At 44.5% G+C, this 24,389-nt stretch overlaps 1 protein-coding gene across 1 annotated transcript in view; it reads right to left on the bottom strand.

Moving 5' to 3' along the window:
• VAV3 (vav guanine nucleotide exchange factor 3) overlaps positions 1–24,389 on the bottom strand; it is a 1,314,294-nt gene that overhangs the window by 596,400 nt on the left and 693,505 nt on the right. Inside the window, exons 14-15 of the mRNA XM_078668453.1 lie at positions 23,428–23,560; positions 20,348–20,457 (exon numbers count right to left, since the gene is read on the bottom strand). Of these exons, the coding sequence (XP_078524579.1) occupies positions 20,348–20,457; positions 23,428–23,560 (243 nt within the window). The remainder of the gene's footprint in view (positions 1–20,347; positions 20,458–23,427; positions 23,561–24,389) is intronic.

The following is a 24,389-nucleotide window of genomic DNA, read 5'->3' as shown; positions in this document are numbered from 1 at the left end:
AATGTACCTGTCCACATGAACCCCAAAATCCAGAGCAGGACTAAGGCAAATGCCTTGAAACACGTTAAAACCCAGACTGCACTGTGTCTGCAGTACAAAGTGAACATCGTCTGTAAGTGATGACTTCAGCAAATTACTCAAACATTTTATGTCTCAAATGTTAAACAGTTAATGGTTGGATGGAATAAAGTAAAAGGGCAGACATCTGGTAATGGGCATATGGATCTTTCAGAGCTGCACCCAGAGCACTTACAATGGAAATGTCGCAACAACAAGGAATGAATTAGTAATGATGTTGATTTATACATTTCTGCATTTCATCATGAATCACCAACAGGCATACAGCCAGCACAGATGAAAAGGGAAGCAACAAAGGAGCACATGGGTGCAACCGCAGAGAAAATGCAGGAATGACAAACGAATAAATACAAATTAAGATGGAAATGTGTTAGCGAAACCTAAGAGGCGTACACAAAAGCTGGGGATGACACACTTGTGATGACCTCAATAACCAAAGGTGCTGCTAGGCTTGGCGTGAAAAGGACATACATTTATCACCCTATATCTTCTAAGAAATGGCGCTGTATTCCTCTCTTCCTGTGCTGGAACACTTAAGGCTGCCATGCAACAGGACACACAGCCTAGCACTGTAGTGCAAATTTGTGTGTGCGTTCTGTCAAACATACATTTTGCACTGCAAGGCAATCCTTACAGTGCAAAAACTATGGGCCAGATGTAGATATTCCCAGATTACCGATTCTTAAATACCGAATCATACCGATTCGGTATTTAAGAACTGGCAATCGGGATGTAGGTAAGTTTACCGATTTAATTACCGAATCGGTATGAATCGGTAATTACCGAATCGGTATTTACCAATTCGGTAATTGCCATTCATTACTATGGGCCTGGAAGCCCATAGGAATGAATGGCAATTACCGAATCGGTAAATACAGATTTGGTAATAGGGGGACACATTGAAGGGTGGCAGGATGTCACTTTGACACCCTGTTGCACCCCTCAATTGTGCATGGGTGCACATGTTGCAGGCATGTATGTCTGCAACATGGCACTGTTTAAAAAGTAAAAGAAATGCTTTTTAAAGGGTTTTCATTATTTACCACCAACTTCTAGTTGGTGGTAAATTAAGAATTCTTAAATCCCTGTAGCTACCTACATGTCAAAATACAGATTCTGTAATTATACCGATTCGGTATTTTACCGATTCGGTAAAATTACCGAATCTGTATTTTAACATGCCCCTACATCCCAAACTCCAAATACCGGTCGGTAACGGCCTAAATCAGCCGTTACCGACCGGTATTTGCCTTCCTACATCTGGCCCTATGTGTTAATACTTTTCCTACTTTGTATGTGTGCTATACTGTGTAGCACATCTGCAAAGTTGGAAACATATGGAGAGGTTTGATGATTGCTCCACAGTTATGCACGCCTCAAGGAAGCATAAGATTTTGGCACAAATCCCTGTCTATAACTGTTGGTGTATAAAGACTGCATCCAGATCCATGGGTGGCTGCATGGGAATGCCCATGGACTACCCATGGAACCATGCCTCCTTGTCGCAAAGTTACTTTGGCCAACTTTCCAATACCAATCCTGATCTGTGTTGGAAAGTAAATACAATCACAACATACAGAGCAAGGTTTGCATTACAAAAGTACCACAAACCTGGTGCAAAGTGTTAGTAATTCTGGGCTTCAATATGTACAATGTTGTCACTTAGTTGCAGGTGTAACTAAATGAGCTGGGCATGGCATGAGGACAGCAAATTGTACAAGAAGAGATGGTGAAGGCTGAGCACTACTATTACTAATAATAATCATAATGATCATCATCATACAGTGCTTAACACTAAAGTTGCCATTGCTACGTGCCGCACATACAGGTGTCACTATTATCATAGCCACATACAAGTGTATTCTTCCGTTACTCTAGGAGTTAACATAAGATGAGGACAGTCCATGAGGTGGGTGACCAAAATTCACGAGCAATCAAATGCTTGTTAACTGAGATGACAAAACCACCAAGCTGCCCTTCTTCATGTTGGGAGGGTCATCATCTTGAACAGCAATTGTGTCATTTCAAGAAACCTGATGAATGTGTAAACTTGATTTGATTAGATAGACTTCAGGTTGTTTATAGGTTTGAAGGTAATTAGCAAGGAGGCCATACTCAGTCCATTGCTGTCGATGGGAGGGAGTTGGCTATGCTAACACCCACTGAGAAGAAGGGTCTGAAAACGTTATAATAGAGCCAAAGCTGAGAAGGGTCCATTTCACAGGTAATCAAGTTCATCTTGCTGATGTCTGATAGTCGAAGGTGTCTCTTCAAGGGGAGGGCTGTGATATGATTTAGTGGTAGAAGGAGGCAACCTTTTAGAGCTTTGAGCATCCAATAGGGTCTTTCTCATTGGCAGAAGTACCAATAGCAGGACTGGGCACACATGCAGCAAGGTCTCCTCAGTACACCTGCCTGCATGAAGCTGCTCCCATTGACAAAGGTGAAGCAGTCTACCAAACGTTCTCAATTTAGTCTTTTACATTGTGAATCAAATCCTGTTGTTCCGGAGGGCGGTATCTTGAATGGGATATCAAAATAGATTCTTCCTCTTCCGACTTTGTGCAAAAATTATGCTGCATGACAAGGCATGCCGTACAAATTATGCCTTCTTCGCCTACAGAAAAAAATTATCAAAATAATGTTGGTCCTGGAAATCCACTTGGTTACATTACTGAAGAGCGAAGTCTCAAACTCAAAATATGTTTGATTTATAATCAAAGCAAAATGCGGTTTCTATATATAGTTGCAAAAATTCATTATATTTTCACAACGCTGCCAAAGAAGCTTCATTGATTTACACATTAATGCCCATACCTGTTGCTCTAAAACCTAATGTCTGCACTTTAATGTTAAGCTACTGTAAACAGCAGCTTCAAGTTAAAATTCAAGTGCTTAATATCTCAAAGCTCAAGTATGCCGATGGAATGGGTTTTATTGCGTGTGCATTATTAATATGTTGTCTGAGAAAGTGCATTTGCTTCCATTTAGTTTGGACAATAAAGACTAAATACAGACTGTACATGCTTTCTAGAACATACGATGATAAGAAAAGTAGTTTTAAGAGTCAACAGCACGAATTTAACAGAAATGGCAATATATTACCCTTAAGAATAATATTGTCAGCAAATAGTTTTTACGAAAGGGATGCCCGTTGTTTTCAAACACTGCATCATTTTGGAAAAGGTCATCTACAGCCATCTTGTAGAACAAAAAAACATATTTTACATAAAAAAATTATTACTGTCTTATTGAAGGAAAGATTGTATTATCACTTGCATGAAACACAGACGAGAATATTGCTGGTGTAAGCAATTGTTCTGGCTGGCTTAAAAAGACTGATGTAGGGCCTTCTTCGTGACATTGAACAGACAAGAGCATTCATGCTTCATCATCAGTGTTAGAACCGGGGTCTCTAGTTGGCAGGTGTTGAACTTGGGCCTTTGTGGCAGGTTCACCCCTAAACTTTTTACATTTAGCCTTTGGCATGGTGGTAGTGATTTTAGGCCTCTGCGCACTTTAGCATTGTGGCACAGTGTAAAGTGCGTGCGCACTCTGAGTGTGTGTGCTGAGATGGCCTGCCCTCCCATAGGAATGCATGGGGAATATGTGTGTCCGTGGTAGTTCCTATTGTGTAGGGAGTGCAGGGTCGAGTTTGGTATGTGCGAACTCGTGAAATTAAATGCTGCGCGATGATGTGTGCAGATTTATTGTGTCTAGTGTAGAAGTGCCACTTCTAGAAGTTGGCATGTCTGTGCAGTGAATGTGAATTGACTGTCTGGCTTGTGATTGGCTGGAGCTGGCTGGTGTGCCTGGCTCCAGGAGTTAGGATGGGTCTGCCCCGGTGGTGAATGGAGAGATCTGCATGTTGATGGCAGGGAGGAGTGCACCTGGGATCTGAATAGGGCAGGGCCTTCCCTCCACAATGCTGACTCAACCCCCTGTGGTGTGTCTGATGTCCCTGGCCTGTCTTGTGAATAGGGAGAGGGGCTGGGCAAAACAAAGTGCTCAAGAACCAGTTGCATCTGGTTCTCCCCTTGCATACACTGCTAAGACAAAGGATTTGTATGTATAAAAGAGGGGCTGTGACTCCAAGTAAATGTTCTTGTCTTGGACTGGAATCTGCCAGGGGCGCGCTGCTGCTGGAGCTCAGGGGAAGGCTTGCCTCCCTGGGCTCTACCCAGCCCCTGGATGCCTGGAAGCACTGGTCTGCCTTTCTTCTACTTTTCCCCCAGGAAAGCGTGTGGGCTTCACAGCGCTGATGCTGCAACCCTTTTGAGAGGGATTCCCCCTGCCTGGGAATCCCCCCCTTGTGCTCCTAGCAGGTGCCCACCCTGCATCTCTCAGTTTTTATTTTTAATCAAGTACGGGTGCCACCCCGCTTATTTTCATACTCTATGGCAGGTGCCCACCCTGCTTTATAGTTTAAACTCATGCGGGAGCCTACTCTGCTTATTTAATTATTTTTTGTGCGTGGGTGCCACCCCGCGACTTTGCCAGTATGTTTATTTATCCAAGCGGGTGCCCACCCCGCATTTCACCACCGCAGCCCGAGCCGTGCTACAATCTGCCGCCGAGCTGCCGGTGCTGGCCCGGCCCGACCCGGAAGCCAGGCGGCCTTGCCTGACTCAGGGCGGGCCCAGGGCGCGTCATTTCTGCTTCCCCCCGCGGCCGGGGAGAAGCCGTGCAGAGCTCCGCGGGCTCTCTTGCAAAAGTCCCGGTCCCGAGACGGGGGACCGGGTGAAGATGTGCCTCTGCCCCTAGCGAGGCGTTGTGTGTGGCGGGGCTCCCCGGAGGCTGCGCCGAGAGAAGAGCACCGCGCACCGCCCCAGGAAGCTCCGGTGAGTGGGGCTCCCATGTGTTGGTGCCTGTTAATGGCACAAGCTTGAGCAGCCCCATATGGCAGTGGGCTGCTCCCCATGTACCCGGCAGTATCTCGGCGAGCCCCGTGTGGCTTGCTGGGGGCAGGTTGATTTCTAGCGCCAGTGCTTGCCCTCGGGGCATACGTGTTTTAGAGCCGTGTGGCTCCCACGAGGCCCCCATTGATTTTTAGAGTCCCCACGAGGGACTTGGGACACATTCTTTTTGGAGCCCAGATGGCTAAAAACATTTGAGCACGATTGGTTACCTGGGCCCAGAGGGGCCCCTGCTTTATTGTTTAGGGGACAGATTTGGCTTCAGAGCCTAGATGCTCCTTCATGTTTGGCCTCATTATTTCCAGGGCCCTCGTGTGGCTCCACCATGGGCACAGTTGTTTAAAGTGCCAGCGCGCTCCACGTTTTGGGGGCAAGATCTTCTTTCTCTTTATTACTGGCGCAATTTGTTTAAAGGGCTACTGAGAGCCCAGGCCCCATTTGAATGCTTCACAGCTGCCCAGCAAGTAGTGGGCAGCTACACCGTTTAGGACCTTTCTTTTAGGGGGACATGAACTTTGAATCCAGGAGTGAGACGCACTCATTTGCCCCCACCTCTGCCTGCACAGCTGCGCAGCACTTAGTGCCAGCTGCAACGTTTAGGCCGTTCATTCAGTTTCCCAGCTGCCCAACAAGTAGTGGGCAGCTGCCACGTTTGCGCCTTAGGCAGCAGCCCTGACTTTGTGGACAGAGGGCATTTGAGCCCCTTATAGATGGCTAGTTGGCCCAGGGGACTATTAGGTTTATAGGGCGCAAGGCCCTAATGTCATTTTTTATATGTACTCGGAAATGTAATGTTTTTAGTATGATTTATGCACCTTGATTTATGCTATAGATGTGCTTTTATGCTTATTAGGTTTAACCTGCTGTCTTAGGCTTTATTTTGATTCTCTACTGTGGTCTAGGTTTGATTTATTCCCTACTGCAGGTTATGTTCTTAAGTGTATTTCCTGATGCTTAGGAGATTATGGTTTATCCTATTTTTGCTTATGAGGTTGGCGCAGAATAGAGTTCTCGCCTTATGTGTTACTGTGCCTGTTCTGATTTATGTTACAGGTTGACGCTGAGTATAGTGTCTGCCAGTGAGTACTGGCTGTGTTCTAAGTTCATATATATTCTTACTTTTACTATTCTTTACCAAGTGCTAAGTCTGACAGTGGCCCACGTGGCCCCGTCATGTGTAAATAATCCCTTGTAAATATTGCCAGTGCCAGTTGGCACAGTGTACATTGTGTGATTACTATCTGATGTGTTTTTATTATAATACAAAGGCTATTTTTATAACCTTGTGTGGAGTTCCTTTTGTGGTGTGCCTAGTGTGTTGTTAATGTGTGTGTTGTGCAAATGCTTTACACATCGCCACCGAGATAAGCCTAGTTGCTCGTGCCAAGCTACCAAGGGGGTGAGCAGGGGTTATCTTTGGCGTGTAACTCTCTTTCCCTGACTAGAGTGGTGGTCTCTGCCTGGCTTTGGCACAAGCCTTAGCCAACCAGAGATCCCCAGTTCTAACAGCAGGGGTATGCACCCTAGTCCAAATAGGGATCACCGCTTTCGACAGGGTATCTTGGCGCAGAGCAGGAAGGCGTAACTTAAGAGGCAATGTCTAAAGTAGTTGTGCAACTCACACCAACAGTGACACAGTAAAAGCACGCATAGAAGGACACCACACCAGTTGTTTAAGTAAAAGAACAGAAAATATCTTTATCCAAAAATTATGCAAGTTCCAAAAATACAACAAGAAAGTTTCACGTATAATGAAAGGTTTCTGATATGTAATGTCACGTATGTAAGAAGTACTTGGGCAAACAAGAACAGTATCCACCTGCCGTAGTTAAACGCTGCCCGCAGTCTTTATGGCCCTGTACCACCTTGACAGAACAGTTCTTTGTATTAAGAATAAAGCAGTTCCTTAAGTAGTAACTCTGAGCCTGTGTGTTACTCCTGATCTTATCGGGAGGAGTGAGCTAGGAGTCACTTTATACAGAGAATGGTCCAGAGTAGTTAGGTCCCCGCAGATCCGCCCTCCGGAATGCCCAAAAAACCAAGCCAGTTCCAAAAGCAAGTTCATGGGAGCCGGCACGCTATTAAATGAGGGCAATCCCTGGGAGGCCCGTTAGCAGATGTCTCCGGCCCCCAGCAGCCTTGTTATTTAATTAGGGGCAGTCCCGACCCTAACACCACTGCCCATACAGTCTCTTAATTGCAGTCCCTGGCAGCTTAATTCAGCCCCAGCTGCCAAATTGCCGTCCCTGGCAAGGCCCATTGCCCGTACACCTCCATCAAGGCAGCACTACCTGCAGCGGTGGAGCGTACGTTGCTTAGGGTTTCCTTGGAGAGGTGCACTGCCGTCGGCGCGAGGTCCTTCCGATCTCCAGTGCTTCACAGGGGAACCCAGGGGCTCTTTCAGCCTTGAATGCCGCCTTCCTTCCTGGAATGATATGGGTGTCCCGATGGGTGTCCCCTGCCTTCCGTGCAGCCTCCTCAGTCTCCGGGCGGCTTTCCCGATGACGAGCCCCTTGTCGCACCAATCCAAGGTGGGACAGAATTTCGATTTAGGTTTGAATGATGTTTTGTCTCTACTCCAGGTTTCAAATCCTAATCTGGATATGTATATAAGACCAGAAATGTGGATTACCGCTAACCATGATCAAGACCAGAGTGGTTGAAACGCGTTGGTTAGGAGAGGACCTGATGGTGGTGGCAGTGTCATACTGAAGTAAAAAGTCTTGATACAAAACTTCTGGAGTGCAAGTTACTCTTTTTTGCTTGGTGGAAATATATATATATATATATATATATATATATATATATATATATATATATATATACACACACATATATATTGCCCAAAGGTTATTTCCTTTGCTGTTTATTTTAAATTTTTCGTCATTCACCTTTATTTTTCTTTGACCTGTAGAGAACGTAGATATGGATTGATAAACCAGTCTACAATATTAGTTTTGCACTCGTTATCATAGGTGTTAGGGGCACAAATAGTTTAAAAGTAGATATTTACTAGACGTAGGTGCGATATCTGAGAACAGAGGGGTTGCCATCATTAGTATATGTCCCCAAAGCATTATTACTAGCAGAAGGGGTTGCCATCAATTTTAGATGTCCCCGCAGGATTGTAAATAGTGTTTATGGTCTTAACAGTACAGTATTTATTAGCATTTTTTGCACAGAGTGTCAAGTTTACATTGCGTAGGATTGCACATCGTTAAAGGAAAGTTTTTATAATAACAATTCATTTTGTATTTAAAATGTTTTTAAGTATTTATATTATACTTTTAAACTAAATTGTCTTTTAACACTGAGTGTCATGTTTACATACTGCGATGATTTGCACAAGATGTGTATCGATAGTATTATACTGTTTTGACCGTGTTGAAGCATTTATGCAGAAACAATCTTGCTATAACCTATCAATTTATTCAGCTGAGAATTTGTATCCGTGTGATATTAACATTGGATGTGGTTATTACTTACCCCTGTACTCCGGTGTGCCATATAAACGTAGTAGTATTTCTTCTATGTCGAATTTAATCACATGGTTTGCACTAGCATTTTAAAAATCCAGGCATTGTGGGTAAACATTTGACTGTGATCAAGGGCATCCGCCCGAAACGCGTCAGTTCGCTTTGCTGCTAAGTTTGCCTCAATAAAATCTTTCTTGCCTTATATTGGATTCGTTTTGGTCGTCTGTTCCGTTCTTGGGAACTGGAGTTGCAGTCTGGCTACTTTGTGCATATATATACATATATATATATACTTCAAAGTTTGTGGTTCTCTCTGCCACAATGGGTGGGAGGCTTGAGTGAGGGCGCAAGACCTCTTAAGTACAAACAAAGTCCTCTCCTCTCCAGTGAAGAAATACTCAAGCTCAAATCCGTTTTCCGCAGATGATTTATTTCATTAGCAATTTGTTTATATATATATAACTGTGTTTATGATGCTATGTGGAGAATATCTAGTGCTGAAACCCTCCTATACCCAGAACACACATTTTCTGTGCTCCCATGTGACTTCTTCCCTGAGTTCTTTCTTGGAAGCGAACTCAAACACAAACAAGATTAAACATGAGAGAACATGTTTTGTGGGAACTCCAATATTTAAAAGACAAGGGTATCTCCCCACTGGCACATATGCACCCCGCATGAGCGGTATAGCAGAGAGAGATCTTTCAGTCCTCCAGTGACTGCTGGGAGTAACCCAGTCTGAGGGAAGAGCCCACAGTAAGACAAGAGTACAAACACAAGGAAAAATGTAGCTGATTGGAATAGAAAGAGACATCCCAATGCCACAGATGCTCCTAGAAAAAAAGAGTGAGGGCAAACATTCTAAATGCTTACCAGTCTTTGTCATCAATAGAAACTTGGTTGCTTTCAAAGCAAATTACATGATTTTTCTCCCACTCAAAGCCCACGCTTACTGAGAGATAGGCAAGGTCATAAATAATAATGGAGGTTTATATACACCACCATTGAGAAACTACCAAAAGAAATACATCAACAAATAGTTCAAGTGGGTCATCCTTCACATCATACAGTTACAGTAGAAGAGAGATTGAGAGTTACCCTCAATCATACAGTAAAGGAAGAAGGGTCCAAAAGGAGAATATTCTGATTACATTTTTGCCCTTGTGCCTCCTATTCTTATTGTACCTTTTTGTTGGACTTAGGACTCTGGGTGCCTCACCACTGCTAAACAGTGCTGAGGTGCAGGTGCTCTCCTCTAAAACATTGTGACATTGGGATACCTGCCACAGGCCCCTGCTACCGCAGTGAGGCCTAACCCTCCATAGGTTAACATTTGGGACCCCCTTTATGGGATAATTTCTGACTGGAACCTAATTAGTGTGTCATGGTTGGTCTTGTTGGAATCGGGGTGGGGAACCCTTTCCAATGATATATGGGGTTTGGGCACTACTACTTTAGGAAACCCACTTTTAGAGAGTGGACCTTTTCCTGCCCACACCTAGTCTGGGCACTGCACACTCCCCCCTCCCATCTGCATACTGATAGCCTGCCTGGGTTGGGAGGTGGGAGTGGCGATTCACACCTTCTCCCCTTGGATGGGCTGTGACCGGCTGCTCACTGTAGCCTTAACGGCCCTGTCTTTCGTCACTGTCAGGGAAGGCAGGGAACATCCTAGAACTCCCTGGACTCTTCCAGAAGCCCCTGCCCCCAGACCCTTCAAGAGACTTCTAGCCCATTCGAGTAACTAGACTGCAGGGTATATAAGGGAGGGTCCTGGCCTCACATCTTTGTTACACTACTGGACCTGGAAGAACCTTTGCTGGAGTGAGGACTGCTGCGCCAGGAATGATTGCCATTGGGAAGGAGGCTGACTGCTCTAAGGAACTGCTGCCCCAACCTGCTGAGATGACTACTGCCTGCTGATCCTGCTCTGCTAGGGAGACCTAAAGAAAGTGGAGTAGTGTGGCTCACTGGTTAGAGGCGGCAGGCCCGAGAGCAGAAGTCGGCCCGGGACCAGGGTTCAATTCCCATCGTGGCAGGGTCGTGGACCTTGGTCAGCGGACTCGATAATTCTTGCTTCGGTGCTTACTCTAATCAGGGGTTCCACTCGGCAACTCTGGGCATTAGCTTGCCTAATCTCCACAATGGCCCCACCAATTCCGGGGATGCCTGGCTCCACCTTGGGGACTCCCAGCAAGGGACCATCCCACAGGGAAAGCCAGGACGGGTTCCCCAGAGTTATACAGCGCCAGGAAACCTATGGACGGGTAGCAGTGCGCTTTACAAGCTCAAAAACATTTACATAAAGAAACACCTCCAGAGTGTCTCCACAACATACAGAAGAACCACCTTTCCCTTGGGACTACAACACTTTCAAAACCACCCCTGCGGCGCTTTGGGGACACCAACATTCTTCAAACTGCCTCTGCGCTTTTAAACTGCCTCTGCGTTTTTAAACTGCCTTTGCGCCTTTAAACTGCCTTTGCGCGCTAGGCACATGTGACTGAGCACAGCTGACATCTGTTGCGCGGATCGCCAAAGCCACACAGACTGCCAGGTCTGTCACTACAATGCTGTGCGCAAGGGTTTCTGCACCTCATTGCGGGATCTGTAGGTAAACCTGCAACATTGAAACGTGCACGAAGCCGCTTTCACCACCGCCGGCCTGGGGCCTGACTGCGCTGTGCAGTCTTGTGATACAAAAGGGGGTGGTGATGGATGGAGCATCAGAACCAATCAAACACTCACACCCAGTCAAAAGATCTGGGTTTGATCCATCACCGTTCTTTAGCCCACTCTGCCACCCCAGTTCAGACACGGCTATATGCAAATCAGTCTGACCCTGTGCCTCATGGGAACAGTTCAGCCCGAACTGCCAAGCCATGCCTTCCCTGGACCGGAAACAAGCTTCCGAGGACCGGTTTCTGGCATTCCAGCCGTCTTCAGCCCGGCTTGCTTGAATCCAGTGGCAAAGTGAGCAAGGGACTCACGTCTGAGCATACCCTGCCACACTTATGGCGGCCAAAGCGGTACAAAAGGGGGTGGTGATGGACGGAGCATCAGAACCAATCAAACACTCACACCCAGTCAAAAGATCAGTCTTGTGAAGCGCTGTGCAGAGAGGCGCTATTCCCCCCAGAGTCACCGCCGCCGGCCCGGGCACTTAAGTTGCTGGAGTCTAATGAGCGCTGCCGAGGGATGCGCTGTTTGCCCTCGTGAACACCGCTGCAGGCCGCGAGTTTGCAGCAGGACTGAGTGAGGAATCCCAGGTGCTGGGATTGGTGCTGGCGTCAAGGGTTGCCCCGCAACAAGGGAGCATCCTATCGGAAGCCACACTAGGATTGGTGCAACAAGGAGACCCCAGGAGTGCGAGGCTTCCCGCTCTGTCCCCGAGACCTGCGGAGCCTCTACGCTGGTGCCCACCTCAGGTAACGGACAGCGTGTAAAGTTAAGCTGCTGTGTGGGGGAAAGTTGGTGAGAGCTGGTTGTAGGCTGCGGGGACAGCCCTCTTTATTAGCGAGTGCCAGAGACTGCACCAGAGTACTGGCCTGCGGGGGACTGCCTTAAATGAATAGCGGGCCTGCCGGGGACTGCCTTAATTGAATAGCGGGCCTGCCGGGACTGCCTTAATTGAATAGCGGGCCTGCTGGAGACTGCCTTAATTAAATAGCGGGCCTGCCAGAGACTGCGCAGACATCGCCCGGTTAGTTAGAACATCGCCTGCCTCCATCAAGGGACTGTTCCTCCCAGCGTTTCCTGCCCAAGCCTGATAGGTAGTTCGGCCCGTACGCGCAGAGAAGGGAATTGCTGTACCGGGCCCATTCCTCCTCAAATTAGTGGCAGTAGGAGCACCATTGCACGGGGAAAAACAGACAGGTGCTCATGACTCCCTGTACACTAAAAATTAAAACAGTCCCTACCTCCAAACAGTGACTATTTTGTCAACGGCCTGTGGCTGAGAAATACGGGACCCCCAAGATATCTTTGTAACAGCTCGCAAAAGACATTTGTATTGGGAACCTTTCACTATGTATGATGGAGTCTTACTAATTTTGAACCTTGCACAATTTCTAGATAAGGATAACTTTACTTTCTTTATATGCAACTGGATTTACCTGATTGTTGACCTTTCCTAGAAACTGGATTTACTTGATTATTGATCTTGTCATTTGTGGACCTTGCATACATTTTAGATAAAGATGCTTTTATTTTTATAAAACAGGTGTGATGTCCTTTTGTGTGAGTGGTTTAACTGTGTCACTGTCGCCGTTTGTTGCTCAAATACTTTACACATTGCCTCTTAAGTTACGCCTTCCTGCTCTGCGCCAAGGTACCCTGTCGGAAACAGTGGTCCCTACTTGGACTAGGGTGCATACCCCTGCCAAATAGAGACCCCGGTTCTAACAGTGAGAGTAGCTTAGAAATCTTATTCTGGCCTGGAATCTATGCCCAAATCCAGCAGTCTCTTAGAAAATATTCCATTTGTCATTTAAAAAAACTTGGAGAAGTACCTATGGCATCCTACACCTTATATAAATCTTGTTTAGAAGTATAGGGATTATCCACTATGATTGTCAGGAACCCCTTTCAGAGGGCCACTGCGCACGCAGGGGCTACTGGGCCCAACTGTTGTGGTTGAGACCTTTTACTCCTGATCTCTCGGGCCCAGCCTATTGGGGATTCTGATCAACTGGGCCAAGTACCCCTTTTGCACTTGAGCCTCAATAGCAGCAGTTGGCAAGCTGTCAAACTCCCTTGGGAGGATGTAGATGCAGGTACCTGAGCACGACTCATAACTCAAAACAGTATGAGCAATAAATCAATGTTCGGTCCAATACTCCCTTTTTATAGAAAAAGAAGTATGTTTATTTCTAACTCTACACATGCAAAGGTATACAACATTGAAAAGCAATAACACAGTCCCCCTTTGCGTCAGGGCTATAGCAGTTATCAGGCAAATCCCTGTCCCACCCTGCTTTGTGTAATGTGTTTGGATCCATGGAATACACCCTATTAGGCCATACTCAAGAGATCTCTCTTTGACTCTTTAGGAATTAGTCAAAAGTGTTCTTGATGCTGTCAGAAATGGCACTTTTTGGTGCTTTCCTTTGAATTTATACTTTTGTCTCTCCTGATTTTCAATGGATCTACGTGCTAGCCTTAGGACTTTGAGCGATTTGATACTGCCATTCAGTGCCAAAGCGCTGTGCCTGTCAGGTACACACTGGTGATTAGTGTATACAAGATTGGCTGATTTGAGTTAGTTGTCCCTTGTCCAGTGATAAGACATATACTCAGGGCATGTAACTCAAATGCTACTAAGTGGGCCTGCAGCACTGGTTGTGTCACCCACGGAGGTAGCTCTCCAAACATACCACAGGTTTGTAATAGCGGGCCTGTGAGTGCAAGTTACTTATACTCAGCTTGGCATTTAAAAGATATTTGCCAAGTTCTGCATGTCTCTCGCTACATCTGATACTCTCTGGGGGCAGGGGGCAGTGTAGGGATGAGGTAGGGCATGTGCATGTGTTTGCTACATGTCCTAGTAGTGAATACCATTAGATGGTGTGTTCAGTACTGTGAGGCCTGCTTCTCGTATTGATTAACATGGGGAATCTGTGGAAAGGCTATTGAGTTGTATTTCCTAATTGCAGAAGAGTAGCAATAAGGTGTTTAGTATTGATGGATTATTAATGACAAATCCTCTACGGTATTAAGAGTGGATTTGACATTACTAATGTGGAAATGCCACTTTGTGAAAGTGGGCATTTCTAAGCTTGTGGCTCTGTGTGTGCCGGTCAGCCTGTCTCCAATCCACACTTGGGTGTTAAGAGGAAAGAAACATCTGTGCATTCCAGATAGATGGTCATAAACTAAGAGCACTAAAGGGAAACTGCGGAATTCTGACTCTGAAGGGCCTTCCTGGGATGGATAAGAGGGAGGTGGAATTGGAACCTGCATTCCAAGGGGCAGTGTCCTGTCCTCACTAAAGATATTGATCACGCCTCCCAGGGTAGGATGGCAGACAGGACTAAATTTAGCTGGATCCTGTGCATTTCAAAGGTGGTCTTTTGAACTGATCTCATCTTCAAAGGCCATTTTGGGTATAACTACTGGGGCTCTGTCCTCAGGAGTTTGAAAGTCTTTTGGGATTGGAACCATTCTACGCTAGTTTGATGCTGGGACATCAACAAGAGAAACCATTGGTGCAAGAGGGACTGCAACAGCATTATCTGGAGACTTGTAGTGGCCTGGTGCTTGTTGTGCTCCAGGAAGGGGACTATCACTGGGTGAATTTTTGCCTGGATGTTGCTGGCCTGCAGTCAATCACCTCCTGTCATGGCCCGGGGCTCTAAGCACTCTCCAAGGGCCATTTGGCTAGCCTCCTGTCGACGAGATCCCAGGGACAGAAAGGATCTACCCGTTTCCCCAAGATCATATGGACCTCACAGGGTGCAGTGGAAACGGTTGGAATTTATCATCAGTTGAGACAAGGACCATCCTAAGGTTTGCAGTAATCACACTGTGCAGAGAAGTGCGCTCGTAAAGATCAGTGGACCATGTGGGGTGCTGTAATGTGAAGAGTTCAAGGAGTATTGGGGAAGTTTGCAGTCTCAGACGGACCTGAGGGTACAGCCGGAAACCTGTGCTAGCTTGCCCTTTATGAAGTGTGATGTCTGAGGGGTGTTGGGGACGTTTGCTGAGGACGCAAGACCCCAGCTAGAAGCCTGGACTGGTCTCCGAACTCCAAATTGGGAGTGCAACACTGCCTGACATTGCGACCTCAGTCTGAGGTCACCAGCTCCCTCTCCTTAGACCCACGTCCTAGGTACTCAGTTCTTGGCATTTGAACAATAGTAAGCAGTTCCTTGGAGATATTAACCCCTTCAGCGCGGCATGAACTTTCGCGCTGTGCTAAAGGTTCTATTCAGCGGGCGGGGCCGTGACGGAGCAGTTCCGTCATTAGCACAGCCCAATCGGCACTCATAACGGAACCGCTCCATCATGAGCACCGAAGGGGTTAAAGAAAAAGGCAGAGAACTGGTTGGTGCAGATACATGTTCAAAAGGGCAGAGGGTGTCTCCCACTTTAGGAACTAGGGCCCTCACACACCCGGCTGGGTGTCATGCTTCATCATAGGGGATGCTCCTCGTCAGGCAGGCAGTGCAATACCTGACGGGCACCCTATGAAGGGCTCTTTGTCAGAAATCTTTTATTCCCAAAGCCGTTAGGTACAGTGCAAGCATAGGGATTTGTGGAGTAGATAAGTGTAACGGGTGTGGGGGAAATGTGGGGGGATTATCAAATAGGAATAAGTGGTACTCAAAATAATTTTAATCAGCGAGTCCATTTGTCACAGTTAAAATTTAGAATTTCACACCACTGATGTAATGTTCAGCTGTGGCTACAGCATAAAGGTAAACATGTTTCTTGCCTAGGTTGTCAAAGAGATCAAATAGCAATTCTTCAGGACCAAGAATAAAATAACTATCTATTTTAAATATTGAAAGTTAAGAAAATCATCTTATAAAAATGAAATATGTTGGAAATGAGAATGTCGGCTCCACCTTCCGCAACATATTGCAGACTTTGGACTTTGGGTTAATTAATGGTTGGAAAAGAAATAAGCTTAACAAAGGGCCTCCTATGTTCTATCTATATCATCAGATGCCAAAACCCTACTTCTCATGCAGAAGAGTCGGTGGTATTCACCAATTTACGAAGAAGTTACAAAAGCAATTTTTTAAGTATTTAAAATCTAGCTTTCTACGATGACTCCGCCTAGAAAAGCAATACAAATGTGAAGTTGAACAACTAGGAGACGCCAGTTGCAATTCAGCTTTGGTCAAATACAAAAGACTGTTTACTCTTAAACGAATCAGGTGATCACTGTTTGGGAAATTACAAGAAAAATACTCCTGACTGGCTGATTTCTTTCAGTGCACTCACTGTTAAGCCGGCTACAAAAGTAGGGCTTCCGTTTGCAACAAGCCTTGTTCTTCAAGCATTACCCTTCACACAGAATCAGACATCAAATGTAGTTACATCCTCCTTAATTCCATAAAAAGGACTTGCTACAAAGGTACGGGGTTTGCTCCTTCAGCTCCCAGGGACAAGCCCCGTTTGATGATTTGCCCAGAACATGCTTTGTCATCACTCATCACCGCTGCGTGGGCTCACGCCTTTTGCGCTTTTAAAACATCTACCAGGGATTTTCGAGTGGGAAGGGGTGAGCGTTAGCAGTAGAGAAAGAAGGGGGCTTTTGTTCAAAAGACGAGCAATCCCTCATAATGGGAGGACGAGCCTGGGGAAGAGAACATCCAGGGGACGCTTGACAATGACAACCGGAGATGCAGATTTTGGGAGTGATTACGTTTGATGTCTCTACTCCTCCATATATAAAGGGGGCCCTTCACGATTTGTTGTGCAATCCTATGTGAAACAATAAAAAGTAATTAAAACGACCTCAACCATTTTGTGTTTGCATCTGCACGCCTCTAAATCCTAGAAAGGTGTTCCACCCAAGCTCCTGAGAGAGCGCAAATCGAGAAAAAATTAGAAGTGCACCATATTTACAAGCACGTTGCATTAGTTTAGTAAAGATTACATAAGAGTGTCGAATTTATAGAGTGAAAATACATAAGAGTGTTTAACTAAAATAGAATGCATATATCAGTGTGAAAAGCTAATATAGAAGTGTGTAGAGATGTTAGAATGATGTTGAAATCTCATGTTATGTGGCTGTTGTAGAGGAGAATGTAATGCTGCTAAACGTAGAAATGTGTAGGCCACATGGCAGTTCACAGAGAATGAAAGGTGATGTTATACTTTCACATGATATGGATTTTAATGTTGTTTTAATTCAAAGTATTATTGATCATAGAACTGAAATATATGTTTTATAGAAGTGTTTCATATAACCATTGTGTGTAATGAGTTAGAATACTGTTTAGACTAAGAAATTAAAGGTTTATAGAGTGCACAGGCCCGTTTCATGTAATTCTAATAGGCCTGAATAGAGAAGTTCATTTCTTTTGATCTGTATGTGTTAGTTAGAAAAATGTCATGTTAAGCATAAATTGCGGAGCTTGCTCGATGGTTTACGACTTAGAAGATATGGTGGAGGCCGGAATTTGGGGCCCACTGTACAAGTGTCTGTTTGCAGGTGCGAGGAGGTTCCAATCAAGAGAGTGATGAATAGGGTTTTGTTCAGAGAGCCAGGCACAGGCCTGGAGGAGGCTTCAGGAATTTCCTGGGGGGTACCGTCCTGCCGGAGAGGAGCCTGAGAAGCAAGGTCAACGCTAACGATGGGCCCAGAGGAGTATCAGCATGGAAAATGCCAGAACTGACACCACGTGAGGGGCGTCTCTAAAGGGCGTTTCTATGTAAATGTGATTTTTGTATTAGGGACAGCACCCCTGGGTGGAGTTAAGGCAGATGGTCTGAGGAACCTAAGAGAGCGGATGGGTAGGCAGATAGGATAACTGCGAGACACCGATTTACAACGAAGACTAAGGGAAGTGAGTGATCTTCTTTGGAAGTCACCACGGCTGACACCTTTTTAGGTTAAGATTCTACTAAAGTAGGGATGTCACTTAGTCTAGTGTAGGGACAGTCTAATCTGGATTTTCTTCCTTTCTGTAAATGACTCATAAGCTACAGCTTGTGTCTATTCTTGCAACTCTGATGATTTTTGAATTAGTTTTGGTGATATTCTTCTGCCGACTAAGAGCATTTAGAAAATTTATGTTTGTATTGATACCAGTATATCTTTTGAACCTTATTTTGAGATGTTTGTATCTCCAGTTAACTTTGGCTTTATAATAAACTTTTGAAACTTATTCGTAGTAAGTGGTTCTTTAGAGTGGTGTAAGTCCTTAACTGATTGACCTAGTAGTGGATTGCCTTTTACTCTATGACAGGTATCAACGGTTCAGTCGACCTGAGTTGGGATCTAGACCTATAGAAATAGATCAGAAATCCCGCCGTAACACTCCCCTCTAATCCAATCCAGCCAGCTACCACGCTCTAAAAAGAGGCGTTTTAGGTACTTCTCAAATGCCATGGTGTTCGATTCTGCTACTTGCTGTTCCACTGGCATGTCCTAACACAGCTCAGCTTCTTCACTTCTGCCGGACCCAGTGCTCGCCCCTCACTCTCCCATGTACCTCTGCTGCACCTCAATACTCAATCCGGTCACACCGTCTCATTTCCTCTGAGCAGGCATTTCTTTAGTTGGATTGTGAGGTGCTACTGCCGGACACAGGATCGATATGTTCGAGCCAGCGCACAGAGGGGCAGATTTACAATTACTGGCGCATCCCTGCATATCGGCAGGGATGCGCCAGTAATTCTGTGTCGCAGCTCCGCCACCCTTGATGCGCCGCATTTACAATGCGGCGCACCATGGGGCAAAAACGGCACAGATGCGTCACGCATCTGTGCTGTAAAAGCGGCGCATTGCTGGAGTTGCGTCGCAAGCGCGACGCAGCTCCAGCAATGATCAGGGGGGCCCTATGTGCACAATGCTGCGTCAATCCTTACACCTGCTTCAAGCAGGCGCAGGGTTTTGACGCAGCATGGGCCCAAAAGTGACTGAGTGAAATCTTGCAGATTTCACTCAGCCACTTTTGGGAGGTGTTCCTGCGCCGGAACGCCTCCCCCTGCGATGGCACGCCTCTTCTGGCGCAGGGCTTTACAACGTGACGCATCTGGGAGATGCGTCACGTTGTAAATACCCCGCACCATGGCGCATCTTTTGCGCCGCCGCTGCATCACAAAAGGGACGCAACGGTGGCGTAAAAGCGGCGCAAGGGGCTTGTAAATCTGCCCCAGTGTATCTTGTATGAACATAATTTAACAATTTCGGCTTTAAAATGCACACTTCCGGACATCGAAGGGGTCTAGAGACAGGTTGCCATACTTCAGAAAATATGCCTTTTGGCACATCTTCAATCCTCACCTCAGTAATAAGGCTGCTCAAAAACCACCCATATGCCACCACACGTATAGTTCCATTTTCTAGAATTGAATAAATCAGTCTTTTCATGAACCTTAATCATTTCTGTTTTGTGAAGTACATTTGCATTGAGATTGAAGATTACGAATTGCCCCTAATATCCGGGTTTTTTGTAAATGCTCAAGTGGTACTTTAAGATGCTAGGCCGTCTGCAGGATCCCTCATTGTTTAATGCTATTTAATCGTTTACTTATGCCAGGTGGAATGCAACTCAATTGTGAATTTACCATGAAAGTGAAGCTTTAGCTTTGCCTGGGAAGAGTTAGCAAAGGACATACGAATGCACACATATCTGTGCATGCAGGTGTAGATCGATCCCTGCCTGCAAGGTGAAAACAAAGTCCTGAAAATAAACACAACAGAAAAGGCAAGCGAAACTGCAAGATGTAACTGTTAACGTCGAATAAAGCAGGCTACCTAACATAACCCCCATTACTAAGTCTAGTCAAAAAGCAACTTGGAGCACGGCCTGCATACCCATAACATCTCTACGCAAATGCATTTCATTTTGCAAACACAAAGATAGAAAAACAGTCAACACTATGTTAAATATTCATTGCCACAACAATTAATATTTCCCCAGATGCCTAAAGATAAAGACTAGAGCAGTTTTCATTCAACTTGTTGTTGACAGAAAAGTTCAGCAAAGCTTGGCTTATGCAACAGCGCCCTCTTTCTGCAAGTCATACCACTTAGGAGCTACTTCTAACCGTAAAAGAAAATGGGTGCTGATTTTAAACAAAAACTACAAATAATGCATCATGCAAGCGTGAAAAGCCGTTCAACTATTTGCAAATACTTTTTTCGCTACTTTAAAAACTAGTCAGGAGTAATGATGAGTTATAAAACATACTTACAAAGCCATGCCAAACTGTTCAAGCCACTTTTTCTTCAAATCTTTTGTTTTGCAATAGAACTCAAATCCATTCTGTCCATGCAAGTGAGTGAGGTAGAAGCCATAAGACCACTGTTAATAAATACAATAAAAAAAAAATGTTTTGAGTCCGTGATAGTCAAAGTGTTACATTAACAAAAGAATATGCTACACGCAACAAAAATGTTAATTTAAATAATACAGTTTCGATCCACGAAGAAGGAGTTCACGATAAAAATGATGTATTGTCTAGACCCTAGACTGGTTTTTGTTATCTGAGCAATTTAATATGTATTTCTTCGCAAGCCTTGGCCATTCCCTGCTAGCTATGGATGTCAATCCATGCAAGGGATGTGGAAGTAACATCTCATGACTTTTGACCTTTAATGGCAGCACAGTATGTGACATCATTGGACCTTTAGTCTGGATGATATGACAAGTAGCTACATCAACGAAGTTAGCAACAACTAACAATTATTGCAAAATGTATACGACAGCAAAACGTTACTACGCCGATAAATAAAGCTAGGTTTGTTAGTATGGATATATTTACTAGGGTATTGCCATGATCTGGCATGGGTGCAGCCGTGAATTACCATCAGAGTTCGCATCACCAGACCAACCAGCATGTTACAAACATGTCATTGTAAGTCCCAGTACAATGTCAGATAGCCAACCACAATCCCATATGCCCATGTGCAGGTCCAAATGCCCAGGCACTGCCTCTGGTGTCCAGATACAACTCAAATTGCCACAACTCAGTACCAGTTGCTAATGCAAAGCCCACATATGTCTAACAAACAGACATATACCCTTATTATACTTAGGTGTAATCCCAGCTACACAATGCAGTCTCTAAAGTTGCATGTTTAGCCTCAAATCCCCAGTGCAGCCTTTCCATCAGCACATTAGTCTCAAATACCCCGTACAAACTCCTGATACAAACGATCCCTAAATTATGTCTAGGCCCCCGTTAATAGCAGAGGCATAGCTTAGTCAGTAAAAACAAAAAGAGTGCGCGGGAATGGGGGGAGGATGGGGGGGAGGTGTATTGGATGAGCTTCAGATTGCCCAACAATTACGCTGACATATCTTGTTAAAATACATTATATGAAAAGCAGGGCATGAGGGGGGCTTGAAGGGCAGTGGAAAGGGAGAGGAGTGAGGATTGTTAGGAGTACTTAATTTTTCTAACTAGCAAGAGTATGTGTGTGTTTTTGTCTGTGTATATGTAAGAAACCCAGGTGAAATCCAGCAGACACCATACCCGACTGAAAGCACCTGTACCCAACTATTCATTACAGAATAAATTTTTTAGGGTGGTGTAACATCCAGAACCCACCCGCCACCACCCCTGAAACTACACCCCTGATTAATACCCAAGTTATTTATAGAACAGGGATTTCTTAAGCGTCCCCCTGTGCTTGAAGGCAAGGACAGAGAAGCAGGAAGAAAGGGAAGAAACGCTATTCCCCTTCCCCTCACCGCATGATAGGAATGCTACTGTCCCCTTCCTTTCTGTAATACATGGTAATCCCGGGCTACGCCGTTTATTCGCTAGCTAGGTTTGCACTATACAAAATCCTTTACATGCATGCATACGAGGGGAGAGCAGGGTGGGGGGACAAAGGAACTCTGTAAGGGTGGCAGTACATTAGCTCTTAGAAGTGCTTTCAAGGCAAAGAAGTTGCATTCAGAGCGTGTGCTTTGACGGGAGCTCCTGGTCAGGGAACATTTCATCATCCAACAGTAAGTGAGGGTAAGGCATAGCTACTAGTCAACTGATAAACAGTTTGGTGGACAGCAGCTTTCTTTCAGATTGTCAGTTAAGAGTGGCTGGCAGGAACAGGATAGTTGTAGGCTTCCTCTGGAACTTGCGGTGGTGCAGCAGTCCTCTCACGACTAAGCTCAGTGTGCTTCAAGCTCACAGTCCATGCGTTCGGCAGGTTTCATCTCAAGAGCACACACTCGTAGGCAGGTGAGTAGCTTAGTCAGTAAGATTAGGTTGGTGCACTTCAGCTTATCCAACAACCATGGTGGCTAGATTAGGTAGAAAAATAGTCAAGGCACTATTTTTTAATATTTGTTAAAAACCCAGTTCAATGGTGAAGTTAGATTTTAATAAATATTTCGGGAAAGTAACTTTTAGAATGTTACCTTTTCCCTTGATGAAGCTCTTGGAGGCTGTCATTAGCTCTCCAGTAGATGCCTGACCTAGGCTTCACCATCATAAATTGTGAAAAATACTGCCCATGAAAGATGTGTTGTCAATGGATCTTATATTGGCCATGTACCACATTAGACCTGTTGGCCTACTTTTAAATACCATGCACCCTAACTAGTGGGCTATAGGTCTACATAGGGGTGAAAGTATTATTATTTAAAAGGGAGGTTTATCCCTGTCAAATAAGGATTATTTTTACAGATTGGATGGCAGGAGGAAAGTGCAGCAGTTACATTGGTAGATGTCACTATAAGTGCTGCAGTCCATGGGTGATAATTAACTTTTCATGCCCTACGGGTATTTCTACACCATAGACTACGGCCCTATAGGAAAGTTCATTTTGGCATTTAGGAGTTACTCCATTTTACCACATCTTAGAGGTTCAGAGCACATAGGCTGAGGCCTGATTAGCAGTGTCTCAGCGCACAGAGTTAGAAAACCAGCACCATCAGTTCAAAAGAAATGCGGATGATCATGCCAAGAAAGGCTACTTTCTCACAATATTCATTTTACGACTTGTGAATTGTTTACCTATCTATTTATTTTTCACAATAATATATTCCTAAGCACTGCATGTGTTTTTGATTCATCCAATTAAGGACAGATTTTGAGCATGGCAGTGTTGGGTTTTCAACCTATTCCATTAACTTCCCTTCTTTTTAAGTAAAGCAGACTCAAGACAATAGCTATCATGTTAGCGTTAACATTACGTCAGCCATGCATGTGCCTCTATGAAATCGTAGAAAATTGTGTTAGAGAAAAAAGGTATGTCTATTCTGACTTGTCATTATTTACCTTTGTTTTGAATCAAAGTGTTGAGTGTGAATGAATAAATATACCTTTTTATTTTCTTTATCAGTGGAGGGGTTGTTGGTTATTTTGTATTGATGAAGATCTATGATTTCCTTCATTTCATAGTTATCACCTCTCCGTTTACAAACAATCACAGCTTGGTCAAACAAGAAAATGTGCCTGAAAAAAAAATAAAGTATGGGTTTTATAACATTTCAGCAATTTTATCAAACTTGATAAAAGGCTACTCACCATTAAAAAGGAAGATAGCTATCGAACATTTCTCATAATCCTCTTATCTACAGCACAGTATGGTAATACTATATATTCCAATCAAATTCTTTATTTGGTTAAAAATAGCCATAAAAGCAAAAAAACTATTAGAACACAATTACTAAGCCATTTTTCCCTTATCTTGATAGCAGCTAACAGAAAACGTTTCACAGAGAAACACGATAGGGGACCATTAAGCATCTGCAAATGATGAAAATCAAGTCTACATTTAACAAAATAACACTTTTAAGAACAGTGATGATAAATGTTTGCCTAGGAAATATATACAATCTACAAAAAAGATGTAGTGCAAAGCAGTCTGAAGAGAAACATTATCAGGGCAAAAAGTTAGGTTCTTTAACGCAACCCAACCTTTAGAAAATGCCAATAATTGATTAACTGTTTCCACTTCTAAAGCGTACTAGTAGATAACGATCCCAGGTGTTACTGAGAGTAAACATGTACGGTTCCATAACTGTTGCCTTTAACTTCATTAAAGATTTACCATTAGGCTTAGATAGTTTTAAGATTTCTCTTTTCTATCTTCTGAGCTGAGAAAATGTAGGCTTGGTCCACATTTTATCACTTTGGTTATAATCTCAAGATGTGTAAAAAGATCTAGCCTGTCAATTTCAAACAAATACATTTTACATAACTCAACCATTTTGAATTAAGACAATAATCTAGTGTTAAACAACTCCTGTTAACCTGTCAGTTTAAATTAGTACAGGGTTGG

This window comes from Lissotriton helveticus, chromosome 1_2 (assembly GCF_964261635.1).
Source record: "Lissotriton helveticus chromosome 1_2, aLisHel1.1, whole genome shotgun sequence".
NCBI lineage: Eukaryota > Metazoa > Chordata > Amphibia > Caudata > Salamandridae > Lissotriton > Lissotriton helveticus.
Note: the sequence above shows the minus strand (reverse complement) of the source record. Positions and strands in the feature narration are given on the sequence as shown.